Here is a 17594-nt window from a genome sequence, read left to right as displayed (position 1 = left end):
AGTGAGGAGCATCTCATATTCTACTACTATGAAATCACAGGGTTGTATTATTGCCTGTATTGGGGCTTGAGAATCTTCCTTTGTACAATTTGAGTCCACATTGCCATATTTGTTGCTTGTTGCAAGATCTTGGAACATATATTATTGTTATCCAATGTTTGTGTCTGGATTGCTTGGAAAGTCTTTTAGAATTTTATTTGGTAGTCATTTAACCCTGGTCTAGCTCCATATAGATAGAGGCATATTGGCAGAAAATGGGTTCTACTCGTTTACTTTTTGAAAATGGAGATTAATATGCCTTAGTGCATTTTTTGATATTTACAAGAATGACATCTATGATAAGTGGGTCAGCCCTTGTATAGAAGGTCTATGTAGGTAGAAAATGTTTCCTTCAAAGATGCTGACCCAGTGCATGTCTACCCTGTATCATTGAGCTATTTTAGGATCAAGGGGAACCTTCCAAATGCCCTGGAGTCTATAGATCTAGGTAGACAACCCAGAACATAGACTCCAAATGTTGAGTCTAATATCCACTGTAGGATTCTAACAAACCCTATGTATAACAAATATGTATCCAACTAATGACTTCCTGTTGTTCTAATTCCAATCCTTCAATTGATTGTGGAGGATTGACACTGAACTTGAAAGATGTTACTTGTGATTCTAGGAATAATGAATTGATATGGGTTTTCCTTGTTTTCAAAATATCTTTGAGTTGCAACATGTGTAATCAATTTATGTAGTGAAAGGAGGAACATCTGGTAATTTATCGATCCCATTTTTAAATCATATAAGCTAGAAAAACCACGGGCCTTTTCTGAAAGGCTGTCCATTATTAGCAATGATTGAAGGCCACTAGCCACTCGGAGTGCTTAAATAATAGATCAAATCAAAAGTGTCCACTTTGCAATTTCCAATGAACGAAAGGCTTGGCTTCTTTTTAGGTTTTCTAAATGCTTCAGGCCACGAAAGAGTCCATTTCAAATAGATTCTATATAACATTTTTGATTACTATGTAGTATGTATATGCAAGTTTAAAATATTCTAGCACGATCCATGGATTCTATATAACATTTTTGATTACTATGTAGTATGTATATGTAAGTTTAAAATCCTCTGGCACGATCCATGAAGAAGTAGCTCTTGCAGAACAGGTGGGCGACACTCCCTTGGACTCTATTGGACCCTAGAACTGCACTCATTCCCACACTCCCACCATCTCCCCACTCTCTCGCCACACTCTCCTTGTGCTCCTGTGACTCTCCCCTCGCACCCCCACAATGCTCCCCCTTGTGCTTTTGTGAAAATGAAGAAAAGGGTCATTTAATTTTTTTTGTGTTTTGGACCTTCTGGTCTTTGTAGTATGTACTTTAGTTAAATCATTGTTTTAGAACTTATGCAGGTGGTTTAATTACTTGTTTAATTCTTTGATCACATTGACAGTTGGCAGATGCCTATGTCGGTCCAGCAATCATGGGTATATTTCCTATTATATGGTTTAATAATTTATGTTGTGACTAATAGATGGTTGTTGTTTGAATGGCGAATCATTAATCTATCATGGATGGCATTTATAACTTCATAATAATGTAGCAAGCTTTCTTCTTCTTGAATACATCCAGCTGTTCCAATAGCACTTATTTTCTTCCTAGTCTAGAGAATTTACATCTTAGATTAGATCTGTCTTTGTTTTTAGTAGCAACAGTCGTTGCACTCCCACAATGTATTGATATTTTGGTACTTAGCAGTTGTATTTTCGCACTTTAGTGCTGCTCTGCCTTTCAGCTCATTTTCGAGCTTTTGCTGTAAACTTTTTTGTGACATGGTTATTTTTTGAGTAATGGAGATCAGTTTCACTTTGCATCAGCTCTGAGCTTTTTTTAGGAGGCTGTAGCTCTTGGGGTTGGGCCCAACCCAAGTGCCAGTACCTCCTTTTGTGTACTTTTATATGTTTTTGCTGCATTCCTAGAATAATTTCTGCTACCTAGATTAACATATTGCTTTGTTATTTAGGTTGTTTTTGATGATTGAAATAGCTTTTCATGCTATAGGTTGTTTTGATAGTTTGGTGAAGGAAAAGACCTGCAAAAAGACCACCAAGCAATCCTTGATCTCATCTCTCCCTGCTTGGGACCATGCGCTGAGACCAAGGCATACTTGCTGCAAAACACTGTTTTGCCTTTCCATGCAATCGCAAGTGTTAGATTTTTAGTTAGGGAAGTTGATACCAGTTGTGATGACATGCTTAGATCTGTTCTTGCTCGGTTTTCATAGTTGTCTTACATGATTTTCTGCCAATAAACTTTTGTCCACCATGATTTCTGGTTTTTAGGTCAGAATAGGTCAAAGTAGATCGATCTCTGATGTTTTTAGTCTTTCTTTGATTAGTTTGGATAAATAGTGTGCAGATCACCTGTAATCCATCCCTGCCTATCCTTCCTTCCTCACACCACCTGCTCCAACCCCAGATTCCGGATTCCTTCCCTTCATTCACCACACTCTGCCAATTTGAACTAATTTCTTCATTTTTGTGCAACATTGGTCCCTCCATCTTTGAACAAATCCAACCTTCTTCATCGCTCCCTAGCCTCATTTACCATGTCCTAGACCTCTTCACAGCCTCATTCAACCTCCATTTCCACTTTCCCACCGGTTTTCCTCCATCAACCCTAAAAAATCCTCTCTCGGCTCTTCCTGTAGAACCCCTGCAAACTTCCTGTAGAATATCACGTGGGCAGTTTCTCGAGATCAGATTCTATTTTGACCTAATCCGACCTAAAAACCAGAAATCATGGTTTTTCTAGTCTTTTTTCGATCAGTCTTGGAAAATAGTGTGCAGAACACCTATGATACATTCCTACCTACCCTTCCTCCATCATACAACCTATTCCAGCCCCTAATCCAAGATTCATTCCAGCCCCTAATTTTCCAATTTGCCCTAATTTCTACATTTTTGTGAAACATTGCGCTCTCCATCCTTGAACAAAGCCAACCATCTTCAACACTCCTTAGCTTCATTTACCAGGTCCTAGACCCCTTAAGATCCTTGTCCATCCTTCATTTCCACTTTCCCACCGTTTTTCCACCATCAACCCTCTAAAATCCACTTTCGGCTCTTCCTGTAGAACTCCTGCAAACTTCCTGTAGAAGTTCACGCGAGCAGTTTTTCGAAATCTGATTGCTGTGGAATTCTCTAGAAGGGTGCTAGGGACCCCTTAGGCCCTCTTCTCACCTTCCCAACCTCCTGCAAGCGCCCACTCAATTTCCTTTTGCCAATAAACCCTTGCACAGTCAAAAATAGTTAAAGCACATGCATAATAATTCTGCAAAATTACTCACAAATACAAAAAGATGACTTTTCCATATTTTCCTTCAGAAGTAGCTTAGACACATGCATTTTACCTTTCCAAGAGTCAATGGCATCCATTTCAACAACCTTCATCTTTTTTCTTGCACCAATAGGGTTAGTCAGTGAAACTAGGGTTTGCATTTACTTTCAGCTTTCCGCTTCTTTTTGCAAGTAGACTAGCATCTTTTGAGTTAGCTTTTGTCCATCACAGTTAAAAGCTTCTTCTAAGAACTCATAGAAGTTGGCTTAAGCTCCTAGCGAACTTGTGCCAGCTGATCAAGTGACAGCCTGCAATAAGAGCTAGTATTTGTGCATATAGCACCGTCGCTTCCAAGTTTGTTACGAACTACCTGGTTGATAAAAGTAAAGAAGGGAGTTCCAGGAGTTGCAGCGTCATTGCTGCAATACTGGAGCCCACCATCATTTGTTGGACATTAATAGAATTATCTTATCTTATCAACAAGTAGCACAAATATGTCTATTTTCTTATCTGCAACTAATTTGGAATTGTGCATTTTTTAATATGAATTCATTATAATATATAAAATATATATTATATAAAAAATGGCTCTGTTCTGCTCTACACACTTCCACATAGCTCGGCGCTAATTTCAATACTCAATCCGCCTTCTAGAAATTGTTTTGCTGGAGGGGGCTGTCTTATGCATAGTGGGTAATATCATTTGGATGGACTGTCTAGTTGGAATTTATGTTTTATCTTCTGTTAGTATTTACTGCCGCACATGCTTTCAGATGTTTGTTAAAAAGTAAAACCACTTGGTTTAAAATTTATAGCATTGTATAGTGGTGATGCAATGTGAATCTGGGAATGTGTTTTCAGAGGAGCATTCATAAAATTATTGAATTTAGTGTTTGCAAGGATGGATTTTTTTAGATTGCATAACTGGTTGACTTCCATAGTCTATCTCTGTGCTAAAAGATGAATTGGATGCTATAGAGACTGAACTGATGGCAATTCCGCTTATTTTGTGATGAAGCGCAAAGTGCCAGTGAAGCTTTTGCTGAGCAGCTGGATACGGGCCATAGAGTTACATGTCCCTGGAAAGGAAATAACTGTTCTGAAAGCCTGGCACAATTTCCTCCCACCCCTGCATCTGCACTAATTGGAGGTTATAATGATCGGTGTGAAGCACTTCTACAGTTGTCGGCCCTTCCTGTGATATCTGGTTCTGCCATTGACAGGATGAAGCTTTGCCGGGGCTCACAAATAGATCGTATACTGGCCCAACACCAACCAGTTATTGTTAGCGAGTCTAGTGGTAGAGCGGATAATATGCCTGTAGCAGAATTTTCTCGAGAAGAGGTTGCAAGCATTTATTACCAGGTTTGCTCTATTTCTATTGCAGATTGTTTTGATTGTTCCTGTTTCACTTGTAGTTGTCTTCTTGTTTTTCTTACTGAAATAAATAATAATTAAAATGAAATATTGATGACTCATCAGGCACAGAGGCTGATAAGTTTATGTGGGTGGGAACCTCGATTGCTACCAAATGTGGTAGACTGTGAAGAGCATTCAGCTCAGTCAGCAAGAAATGCATGTTCTGTTGGTCCAGGTCAGGGTCAGTTTCATCCAACATGTGAGCCAGGCCCAAGCATGCTGCTGTTTTCAAGGTCAGTACAGCCTGAAAAGAGGGAAATCACAAAGAAAAAGATTTCCACATCTGAATCTCGACACAATCTTTCATCAGCAGTTTTAGATTGTAGCTTGTGTGGAGCGACTGTTAGGCTCTGGGATTTTGTTACAGCCCCTCGTCCATCTCGTGTTCTTTCTAGTGGGAATGATCTGCCAGAGACTAGCAAAAAGTTAGTACTTACACGTGGGGTAAGTGCAGCGAGTGGAATTGGATGGTATGCTATTGATTCAAGGGACAGGGAAAATTTTGAAGGTCGAGATGAAGCAGAGGAAGCTGCAACTACAGTTGATGGAAAATCACACTCGAATGTAGGTATGTACTTGAATCTGACAATAGCTGGAGGGCCACCTCCAACGCATTTCAACACTCCGGCAATTGCTGTACCCTTGGAAGATCCTGTAGAAGACAGGGATCCAATGTTAGGGCAACCTACTGGCAGTGAAGTTGGAGATCATGCGGCATCATATGAGTCACGAGGTCCTCGGACTCACAAACGCAGTATGGATGAAGGAGGGAGTACAGTGGACAGGCCGGCAGGCAGGGTCCAGCATGCTGATAGTGTGGAAGGAACTGTGGTTGATCGCGATGCCGATGAAGTCAATGATGGAAGCCAGTATTCTGGTGGACCGTCAAAGCGCACACGGACAACAGAGAGCTTGGCTGCAGATCGAGCATCCTATGGCAGAGATGTTTCATACGCAGGTCCCAGCCATTCAGAGGCATTTGAAATAGACATTGAAGTAGATGGTTTCAATCCTTCTAAAAAAAGTGCCATGGAAGTATTCGGAAATCAGCAACCAATTGGTGCTCATTCTACAAGAGATTCAGCTCATGTCTCTTCTGTTATTGCAATGGATACACGTTATCATAGTCTACAAGAGAATTCTATGGAAAGTGTAGAGAATTTTCCAGCAGATAATTATGATGATGTACATGGGCCTTCTCCCAGTATTGATAAGAATGCTGAGGTAAATGAGATGTCAGAACTGAATTTCAGCATTCAAGCACAACAGAGTACATGTCTGCAGCCTGATGCTGGACGCGCTGCAGAAGAAACAAGCTTGAGCACTAATGATGAAGGTGATGGGACATTAAATGCTGAAAATGCTACTTTTGAAGCACGAGGTGGATTTAGTTTAGGAATAAGTGGTGGAAGTGTTGGGATGGGTGCAAGCCATGAAGCTGAAATACACGGGGTTGAGGCTTCTGTCCATAGAACTGAGAGCACTGTAGGTGAAGCTGAACTGGTGGCTGAAGTAACAGAAAACCAGGGACAAACAGGTGATTTTGTTCCTGATCGTGGATTAACAGGTGAATTTGTTCCCGATGAAACAGAAAGGGAAGATGTTCATGGGGATAGTCATGATTTCACGATGTCTCATTCAGTGGGAAGGGTGTTTACTGGTTCTAAAATTGGGGGATCAACAGAAGGGGAGTCATGGGAAAGTGACCAAAAAAGCAGTCGCACAGTTCACCATGAAGAGGGAAACCAACCAACAATTACACACAATGCTGTAATAGCAGGTTCTGACTATGAGGTGTCTAAAGAAGAGGTGACAAATCGAGCGAAGTTCTCTGCTGATGAAGGTTATACAATTCCTGGGTATCCTCCCGGAGTTGTCAATGGAGCAGGTAATATATATATATCTATATTGTTTGCAGTATATCTGATGTTCATTCTAGTAGGAACATGACTAACACCTTATTGAGCGTATTTGTCTCATATTTTACGCATTGGGTGGTTCTAGGTGGGCCTAAGATGTGATCTGTCAATAGTAGATAACTGAAATGGTCTGCACATGGGCCATTTCTGAATTTCACAAAATGGTCAATTTTATTCTACAAAGTAGATGGGATACTTCAGAGGTGCATTGTGGCTCTTTTACTGATCCCATGCGCTTCCTCAAATTATGTCATATTTGCTTTGGTATTAGATCAGAGCTAATTTGTCAACTAGAATTCACCATCTCTGTAAAAGATGATTTTTATATTGCAAAAAACTATTTATGCCTGCACTTTGCTTTGATATCGTCTAGGTATATTTTTTGTATTTGGATGAAATATTAAAGAACTGTAAGGATTGAACCTTGTTGAATAAGGATAGAATAAAATGTGGTTGAACAGATAAGTCCACGACTGTACTACCTTAGATCTCATTATTGTTGGGTGAGTACTGTTGAGATCAATGGACGTGTTACTTATCTTGAAATCTGCAGCAAAAGATGCTTTATTCACCCAATTCATATGCAACATATTTATTACATTTGTTATGCCAGCATTTATGCTATTGTTTAAGCTTTATCATTTGAAAATGTTATTGTACAGATGTAGTATTAATAATTTTCTGACATAACAATGGATTTATGCTCTCTTAAATGTGGTGAAATTGATAATAGCATGGTTGAATTTTTCTGCATTAACAGAAAGGCAATTTAACAATGGGATAGCACGAGAGCATGAAGCTGCAGAATTTGATCCTATTCAGCAGCATCACAATTTTTGCCCTTGGGTCAATGGTAATGTTGCAGCTGCTGGTTGTAGTAGTGGTAGTATTGCCATGGCTCTTTGTGGATGGCAGCTTACTCTAGATGCTTTGGAAGCTTATGGTGCACAAGGTCATATTCCTGCAGTAACCATGGAATCTGAGTCTGCAGCATCTTTATATAAGGTATGCTTTGTCATCCAATGGCATTTTCAATTTAATCTTAGTAATGTATGTGGTGATTCAGATTTGCATGCTCATTGCTGACATGACTTTAAATAGTTATTGTTTTACTGCATACTATATGAAAGGTCACACATCTCACATGCACAAAATACCTGCAGAGAGAGAGAGATGTATTTGATCTATTTCAAAGTTAAAAAAATGTTTGAGTTAATACATAGAGATGTCTCATGAGAGAGACATGCTATGAAACTACTTACGCATGTATAAATTGACATGTGACTAATTATCTTTAATGTCAGTTTATTAATAATTATATTGTCGCTTTATTAGCATATTATAACTTAAAGCCCCTATTCAAAATCTAATATAAAATACAATCCAGTAGAAAATAGTATAACCCTTAATGGTTCTCCTAAATTTTGAACACAATTGCTTGTCCCAAACTATAACTAACGTGTATGGACCAAGAATGTTGCAGAAGATCTCTGTAGCCAGCCTATGAATAGTGAAATTGATGAGCAACTGATATGGTCCTCAACTCCCTGCAGGGATGTCTTCTCTATGCACCATGCCCCATTGTCAATTGGACACCAAAAATTGAGATTTTCATGCTGCCAAAAGATTAGAGATAAAGCTCATCTCAGGCCTTGTCCAGGATCCACGGATCCGCTTAAATACGTCCAAGAATGATCTAGGTGGATATTGGTGGCCACCTAAGTAACCGGATTCGTTGAAACAACCCGGGGAATTCGAATCCCGCGAATCGTTGGGAATACGAATCCCAGAACAGGATTTGACGAGTCCGAATAGGATTCGTACGAATCCTGTACGAATCCCGTACATACTCTATGAATCCCGATTCTAGGATTTGTATCCCAAAAAACAGACTCCCGCGGGTTAAAAAAGACGCATTTCCTTTATTGCTTCATGTTGTTTGTCATTTCACTTTGCATTGTTTGAGTTGTGGGCAAGGAGATTAGGGTTTGGAGCAAGGAGCTAAGGGAGTAGAGCGTTCGACAAAGAGATTCAAGCACTAGGTAAGTGCATTTCAGCTCCATTTTTTTGCATTTCTTATTCTATTACAATAGTTTGTATATGATTTTTTGTTTACAAATTTGTGCATGTTTTGTTTGTTTTTTTTTTACAGTATTCATGGCTCAATCAAAGGCAGTAGTTAGGGGGCAAAGGAAGGGCAAGAATGTCTCCATTGGAGATGCCCCTCCTCCCCCAATATCATTAGAGTTTGCTGCAAGTAATGTTGAGGGAAGAGGAGGACCTAAAGACAACATTGAAAAATATCCCTTGTGGAAATATGTCACAAGAGAGGATGGGACAAGCACCAAGAGGAAGCGAGGAGGCAATGTGCAATGGATGGATGACATGCTAATCTTCAACCAGAGTTGAGAAGAGCACCTGCACCACATTCGACAGGTTCTCCAAACACTGCGGCAACACAAGTTATGTGCCAATTTGGAGAAATGCACTTTTGACATGGCCTAGGTTTAGTGTTTGGGATACATTATTGATGAACGGGGGGTGCATGTGGATCCATCCAAGATCCAAGTCATTCGGGATTGGCCATCTCCAACCACTCTGACAGAGCTCCACAACTTTCTAGGTCTTGCCAACTTCTACTGCAGGTTCGTGTTGGGATTTTCTCATATCACTTGGCCCTTGAGTCAAGTCACCAAGGGAGGAGCGAAAGCAAAATTCTTTTGGTCTGAATCTCAACAGAAGGCATTCACAGAGTTGAAAGATCGCATCTGCTTGGCATCAGTGCTCGCATTACCAAACTTGCAACAACCATTTGAGGTCGAGACAGATGCCTCTGACTATGCTATTGGGGCAGTACTTACTCAACACGAGCATCCAATGGCATATCACAATGAGACACTTTCAGAAACAGTCCGGAAGTATCCCACTTATGACAAAGAGATGTATTCCATTGTGCAGGCCTGCCAACAATGGAAACATTACATTTTGGGGAAGGAAATAGTCATCCACACAAACCATCGACCCCTACAGTTCATACAGACCCAAGGGAAATTGCAGAATGGTTGCCATAAGAAGTGGTCCACATACCTGCAACAATGCCATTTGGATATCAAGTATAAGAAGGGCAACACCAATAATGTTGTAGATTGCCTCAGCCGACCATCGATCATGGCGTTAACCACCGTGCTCAACTCTTGTGGGTACGAGACTTTTGATTGGCCACTTCTCTACAAAAGCGACCCAGAATTTGGCCACACATACTAGACACTCTTGGAGGGTTAGCATGTTCCAGATTTTCACCTCTAGGATGCCTTGTTATGCCACTTGGGTCACCTTTGTGTTCTCCTTCAAGCGAGCGTGCCAAGTTGATTTGGGAAGCACACTACAGTCGCGCTGCTGGGCATTTCGGGGTCGAGAAAATGGTGGCAGTTCTACAAAAGTATTTCTATTGGCCAAATCTTCGACAGGATGTCGGGAAGTGCATCAGATCATGCACTGCTTGCGCCATTGCCAAACTGACCATCAAGAAGCAGGGCCTCTATACCCTGCTGCCTACCCTTAGTAGATCATGGGAATCCATCTCCATGAATTACATGTCGGGCCTTCCTTCTACTAAGCATGGAAACGACTGTGATTTTGTGGTCGTCGACAAGTTCTCGAAGATGGCCATTATGGTGACCTACAAGAAGAATATCATAGTGGAAGCCACTACCAAGCTCTTCTTTGAATGAGTGTGGGTACACTTTTGGATCCCACAGTCTATCATCTCAAATCGGGACAACAGGTTTCTCAGTACATTTTGGTCCAGTCTCTGGTTGATGCTGGACACCAAACTCACTAAGTCCACAGCCTTCCATCCTCAAACTGATGGCCAGATAGAGGTTGTCAACAGGATGATCATACACATTCTGCGCATGTACAACTCAAAGCATCCATGCACATGGGATGAGAGCCTCCCCTATGTTCAGCACAACTACAACCGGGCTCTCCACAGCTCGACTGGCCACAACCCTTTTTAGGTGGGCTTGGGATTCCAACCACTATGTCCCATTGATGTGGCCATGCCATTTGCAGTTATTCACGCAGATTCGGCTCATGTCTAGTCCGAAACAAATAAGGCAAACAACTTCATTGAGCACATCCAACATATTCGCCAGCAGGTCCACGACATTCTGGAGAAATCAAATGCCAAGTACAAACAACGACATGATCAACATTGGGTGCCACACAGGTTTTAGGTGGGCGACAAAGTCTGGTTGCATTTGCAAAAGGAACGCCTTACCGGAGCCTATCGGAAACTCAGACCACTTCGATATGGTCCTTACACCATTACCAAGGCTATGGGAAACAATGCATTTGAGCTCAGCATTCCTTGATTCCTTGGCCTGCACCCAGTGTTCAATGTGGACCACCTTCGGCCATACTTTCCACCATTACTAGACACATCCGACATTGCAGAACAACTCACACCCACAGAGTTAAATCCAGATTGCATGGAACAAACTGCAAATGATCGGATCATGGACACACAAATCAAGCACACTCGCTAGCAGAATATCCAACTGTATGGAGTTGTCAAAGCATGCCAACTCCTTCACCAGGGCAAGTGGCTCACCAGGGACCAAGTTTAGCAGAAGTTTCCTCATCTCATGGAGGAACTCAATGTAATGGGGACCATTGCTTCTTAAGGGGGGAGGAATTATTTAGGTGGATATTGGTGGCCACCTGCCAAGTCCACTTGGACCCCCACCATTGTTTCTTTCATCTTTTCAGTTTCCTTAATTGCAGCACAGTTTACAATTTTTAGCAGTTTTTCGGGTCCTCAACTCCGGAGTCGTTTTGAGGCCCTAAACGACGTTTTTGGGGAAACTGGGAGCAACATGGGGCCATGGACCGATGTTGCTCTTCCCAAAGTTGTAGTTCTCGGATAGATCTTTCTAACGGAGATCGTATGCGAAAGTTATGACCCCGGGGAGTTGATGTACCAATTTACCCAAACCGGGCCCACAGTTTGGCTTTTCATCTTCTAGGGTTAGGTTTTTGGATGTTTAGGGTTTTCCATTGTTTTTTAACAATAAATAGGCCTTCGAGCCTCATTGTAACATAGTTCAGAGGCATGTAGCCGCCACATCTCTTCTCAGAGTTAAGCTACCATCGCCCTAGCTAGTTTATTTCCATTTCTGTTTGTAAGCATATTTCAGTATTTTACAGTAATGAAATGAAGTATTATTTCTATTGCATCTCTATATGTATGGTTATATCCGTAATTTGTTGTGTTCCTGTTTAAATCCGGATCAAAGAATGGCCAGTGTGGCGAATCCATGATCAATGGAAACGAATCCCTCGCCTTGGAAACAGATCGTTCAATTTAGAAACAGATCCTGTATATAATTCCGGATTTTAGATTTTATTTAACGCAGTTTTGAGTTTTTTGACTTTAGTTTTAGGTTTTTTTTGTCTTGATTGCATGTGCGGTCCCTCATTGTTCTTTTTTATGAGTTTGTCGGCCATAGAAAAGGCTGAGACAGTGAGATTTCTTCAGACAACGCAGATAGCGACAGGCTGAGATTTCTTCAGACAGCGCAAAGGTCCGAGGGCAATTAACCAGGCAATGACCCCACAGATTTGGTCCGTTGGATAACATTGCGGATAGTGACATTTCTTTATGGGTTCCCTTAGACAGCGCAGAGGTCCGAGGACGATTCACAGGTTTTTAATTCGTTTATTTTTTTGAATTTTTGTGGGGTGGCCATTTATCTATGCCTGCAGCCTGTGGTTCGACTTAGGGAATGCCACATGCGTTATGGGCTCACTACCCGTGACCAATCAATTTGCTGCCAACCCATGACCAATCAATTTGCTGCCAGTTCTGTCTTTGCAACATAGTGACCAATCATGGATGAGACACTCATTTTTGTACTTAATATTATCATTTTTGTTTTTTTTAAATTTAAAAAATATTATTATATTTTTTGTACTTGACATATCCTTGCCTTATCCGGATCCTGGATTTTCAAAAATCTTGCGAATCCAGATCCGGATATGAATCCGTATCCGAATCCTGGTAACTTATTGCCTAACTTGTCAAGTCACCAACAACTTGATCATCCACTGTTGTGCTAGCCAGATTGGAGTCAATATTGGTGGAAAGTTTCAGGCTACCAACCGTTGATTTAGAATCTGATTTTTCCTCAATAATGCACCTTTTTATGCTGTAAGGCGTTTTTTTCATTTTGAGGCTGATGTCTTGATGGGACTTGAGGAAGCATTTTTTCTGTTTATTTCAATGGGATGACCATTGGGTGGGATGGCATCGTTTATCTCAAATTCCCTTGAGGTCAGTTCATGCGGGGTTTCATCCTTCCCACGATAGTCATTGGTATTGTTCTACCCTTATCTGATTCCAGTTTGCGTGTATATGGGCTTATGATAGATGAAACTGAAGGAGCCTGTGCACCAATGTCACAGGGTTTGCTGAATTTGAATTGAGGTTTGAAATTTGGCTAACCTCAAAAAATTCTTCAAGTTTGAGTCAGGTTACCTAATACCTTACAGGGTTCGCTGTATTTTAGTTTTGGGTTGGTTACATAGTAAATTTTAAATGCTAGCAGGAACGTTCAAGAGGTCTAGTTTCTGTCACGATTGATTACATTGTGGAAAGCCATGTCTAGTTTTGATCTATTTGTAAGGAAACTATTGATGAAATGTTTACAAAAGCAATGTTACCAGACACGGAATCGGCAATAAATCGGCGAGGCAAAAGAGCGAAAGTTTTAATCGGATCGGAAAAAAATCGGCAAATTCATTAAATAAAAATATACACATATATTGAATTAAAAAAACCATTTTTCATTAATATTGGGGAAAGGTATGTCCAAACAATGCATAATATCAATAGATGTCCAAAATATCATGAATAAATAAGTATCTCATATATGTTATGAGTCCACACATGATCCAAAGCACTGAGTCTTGAGTCCTTAGAAGCATATGCTTCTAAAAGTTTACAAAAAAGTTAAAAACTGCATACTAATCAGAAAAAAATCAGCGACTAAGAGTCTAAGACTCTTAAGAGTGAGAACTAGAAGCGATTCCTCCCGCTCCTTCGCTTGCTTGACTCTCAAAGTTCTCCAAGTCATGAAGGCTGAAAAGAGGAGGCTCATCTAATTGAACCCATTCTGCCGCATTTGTAGCTTGCAAATCTAACTCTTCAAGGTCGATTGGTGAATGATCAATACCTGTCATTATCATGAGACATTGAAATGTGAATTAAAATTTCACTTTGAAGTTTGAACTTTAAACTTTTAAAGTACGAACTAGATTATGAAACCTTCAAATTCAAGCTCTCGAATCTCACCTTGTATTTGTTTGTTGCGAAGTCGTAGATTGTAATGGACAAATACAAGGTCATTCAAGCGCTTTTGTGTCAATCGGTTGCGCTTCTTAGAATGTATTTTCTCAAACATGCTCCAGTTGCGTTCACAACCTGAAGCACTGCATGCTTGGTTTAAGATTCGAATGGCAAATCTCTTCAAATCTGGCGTATCACTACCAAAGTTTTGCCACCAAAGACCTAGCAAGTGGTAAGGGTTTGTGAGTAGAAGACTAGAAGTACCAAATTAGTAAATAGTAAAAACTTAAAAAGAAAAGAAAATTTAATAAAACATTTAACATACAAAATAAAGTTTAAACTTTAAACAAATTTAATGAATTGATGAAGCCTTCAAGCTGGGTACCTGGCAACATCTTTGACCTTTGTCTTATAGCACTGGTATAGGCAAACAATTTAGATGGTGTCCTATAATCTTGTAGTTGGGAAAAGACACGACTTTGTTGTTCTGGATCAGGGAAGCACCTTTCCAAGCATGTCATAAGTCCTCTGCCAACCTCCCCATCCTCATTAAATTTGCTCTTATCATAAAAATATTGTGGGTTTAAGAAGTACCCAGCAGCATGTAAGGGGGAATGCAATTGCCTATCCCAACGTGCATCTATAATGTCCCAAAGAGGCATATACTTTGTCTCATCATCCCCATATCTTCTTTTGATGGCCTCTTTTGCGAGATCCATCGCCTCATAAATGTAACCCATAGCGGGTTTGTCACCATCAACCATCCTGAAAGTTCAAGCATTCAAATTTAAAGAAATATGAAACATTGTAAATAAAAAGAAGCTTGAAATGAAATTTAAAAAATGAAAAAGTTAAAAGACTAAAAGTACCTGAGAACTCTAACAAGGGACTCCGTCACAGCAATAATCTCTTCAGCATCTTTCCAGAAGCCATCATTAAACACAAGTGCAGCAATTTCGATGCCTTCAGGGGTCTTGGAATGTTTAGATCCCATCCACTCAGGTCCCAAGAACATCCTCTTCAGATTTATCTTTTGCTCAACCACAGATTGCAAAGATATGAAATTTGTTGCAAATCTAGTCACTGCAGGTCGAACAATTTCTTTACCTTCAGTGTATATTCTCATAGTGTTTAGGACAATAGTGTGGTTGTATAGGTATTTGGTTATGGATTTTGCCTTCTCCACAACCTCATGTATCCAATGAAGCTTACCAATGTCCTCAAGCATTAAATCTATGCAATGGGCAGCACAAGAGGTCCAAAAAATAGTGGGGTGCCTCATCTCAAAAAGTCTACCAGCAGCCATATAATTCGCTGCATTATCGGTGACAATTTGTACAACATTTTCTTCTCCCACTTCTTGAACGACTTCCTCCATCATTTCACAGATAAGTTGGGCAGTCTTAACCTTATCTGAAGCATCCACTGACTTGAGAAACATTGTGCCTGCGGGACAAGATACAAGGAAATTTATTAAAGTTCTATTCCTCTGATCTGTCCATCCATCGCTCATGATGGTGCACCCTGTTTCTACCCATGATGGTGCACCCTGTTTCTAACAACATATATGTTCTAAGGCTCTCTGATGTAGGGGCTTTGAACCCTGGACCTGCAGCAACAATTGCATCAATCATAGCTTGCCAATAAGGACTTCTGGCACAGTGGAAAGGTATGTCAGAATAGTACCAAAAGTTAGCAATGGCCTTCCTTGCCTGACTATGGATATTTTTTTTCCAACCAGTGCCATCCAAGGTAGGTTGGGAACCGGGTTTTGTGCGGGGAGCAAAAAAGGCGTTTATGTTTCCACCTCCAGTGTTCAAGGAAGGAGTTGAAGGACTGGCATGGCTTTGAGTTTGACTTGGCCTTGGAGGCATGTGTGGAAAACTTGGGAACGGCATTGAGGATTCAACAGATTGAGGTGACATGGGGCTAGTGACAGAAAAAGTATCAACTCCAACATTTCCTATTTCAGCAGTTTGCTTTGCTTTCTTGGCATTATGCTGCTCTAACATTTCAAGGGCCAAGGCTGCTTGGTATTGGACATTCTCGTCAACGGTGCCGCAAATACCTATATCATGGCCAGGTATTTTTGCAAGGTGGAACTTGAATCTATAAATGCCTCCACTGCATTCCTTTTTGCAAAATTTACAAAGGAGCGTGGATTTTCCGGGAATCTTGTCACAATAAGCCCAAGCAAAGTCCCGCTCTCTCGGCATTGTTGTTGCTTTGAACTTGTGTTTAATTTGTGGCTTCTGTTAAGATTTGGAGTCCGGCTTCTATTTAATTTGTGGCTCCTGTGAAAGACAAAAAAAATCAAATTTAAAAATCATCCAAAAACTTAAAATATTAAAACATGTGCCAAAAACTTACATATTAATTCACTTCTAAGTTCTGATTCGAAAACGTTTTCCATATACACTCTGCAAGGGCATAATAATATAGCCTAGCTAGTCTGTAAAGTTGGAAATTGGAATATCTCCTTCAACAAATCATAACACAAGATGATAGGGCTAGTACTGTACTCCAATCTGTAGGAATATCTCCTTCCACTGTATATGTGTGTTCCATGAAAGTTTGGCCTCAGCTAGACCTGTATGGCAGCTCTGCAGTAAGAATACAGCAGGAACTATGTCTCAGCCTTTATTAAAACTGAAGCCATGTTAGTGCATAATTGCTGGATTAGTATTATTTCAACCATGATTAGTGCAACTGCACACTGACATGAGACCAAATCCAGAAGTTACAGGCATTCTGCAGAAACAAACTAGCAAGGCTGAAAATCTAAGGTCGTTGAATTTGGAAGCATCACTAACTCTTTAGCAACAGATTATTAATGCATGAGATTAGCTACTGGATTTAGGCAGTCTATCATTATGAAGTTATGAACATCGTATGCCTGACGTGACAATGATAACTTAGTTGACTTAAGCTGGAAATGACAAGAAATTCTCAGACGCAATGGCAGACTAAATGAACTCAGACAACGATGCCTCAACTACTGTGATCAATCTCAATGACGGAATGCAGCAACGCTGCAACACAGTTTGGTAACTATATATGTTGGTACAGGAATGCAGCGGCTCGGGCTCACGCAGGTTACCAACTTACCTCGTCTTCAAGGCTGAAGGCGGCACGCAGGTTCAGCAATCCGTCGAATCTCTGCGTCGATACTCGATAGTGAAACTCACGTAATCTCCGGCGGCGTCGAACACTGAATCTCTGCGTCGATGACTCGATAGCGAAACTGTGAAACCCGAAATACCTCGCGTCGATAGCGAAACTGTGAAACCCGAAATACCTCGGCCCCGATACTAATCCGAGACCCGAAAAAAGATTTACCCGCCATAATCCGAAACCCGAAAAAAAATAAAACTGGCGGGACTCGCCAAAAAAACGCAGAACTGGCGATTTTTTCAGGAATCGCGAGTCAAACTCGCGTTGACCACGATCCAAAATCGGTCAACGCGAGTTGACTCGGAACGTTTTGGATCGGATCGTTTAGCCGCCGAGCAGATTGAAACTCGCTATTTTGCCGATTAAACGGCGATTCCTGTTTCACTGACAAAAGTTTGGGCA

General features: G+C 40.7%; 2 protein-coding genes across 5 annotated transcripts in view; one reads left to right on the top strand and one right to left on the bottom strand.

Annotated features, from left to right (window-relative positions):
• ILP1 (IAP-like protein 1) overlaps positions 1-17594 on the top strand; it is an 81734-nt gene that overhangs the window by 19182 nt on the left and 44958 nt on the right. For all 4 annotated transcript variants that reach the window (XM_089378019.1, XM_089378022.1, XM_089378020.1 and 1 more), the window contains exons 4-6: positions 4348-4694; positions 4812-6636; positions 7428-7672. In XM_089378019.1, the coding sequence (XP_089234145.1) occupies positions 4348-4694; positions 4812-6636; positions 7428-7672 (2417 nt within the window). The remainder of the gene's footprint in view (positions 1-4347; positions 4695-4811; positions 6637-7427; positions 7673-17594) is intronic.
• Positions 13736-17364, bottom strand: LOC149227982 (uncharacterized). Its single transcript, XM_089376860.1, has 4 exons — positions 17207-17364; positions 14404-14783; positions 14025-14240; positions 13736-13905 (listed from the first exon to the last, which is right to left on the bottom strand). The coding sequence occupies exons 1-4, from the start codon at positions 17362-17364 to the stop codon at positions 13736-13738; spliced, it is 924 nt and encodes a 307-aa protein (XP_089232986.1).

Source organism: Pinus tabuliformis, chromosome J (assembly GCF_031772625.1).
Source record: "Pinus tabuliformis cultivar Carrire ecotype Pingquan chromosome J, CPIR1, whole genome shotgun sequence".
Lineage (NCBI taxonomy): Eukaryota > Viridiplantae > Streptophyta > Pinopsida > Pinales > Pinaceae > Pinus > Pinus tabuliformis.
The sequence above is the reverse complement of the archived record's forward strand: the minus strand, read 5'-3'. Positions and strand labels throughout refer to the sequence as shown.

Coding starts and splice junctions, on each gene's coding strand:
- LOC149227982 (XM_089376860.1), bottom strand. CDS start 17,364: ATGGCGGGTAAATCTTTTTTCGGGTCTCGGATTAGTATCGGGGCCGAG. Junction 14,241..14,403: donor AAGGTCAAAGATGTTGCCAG/GTACCCAGCTTG, acceptor ACCACTTGCTAG/GTCTTTGGTGGCAAAACTTT. Junction 13,906..14,024: donor TCGCAACAAACAAATACAAG/GTGAGATTCGAG, acceptor TGATAATGACAG/GTATTGATCATTCACCAATC.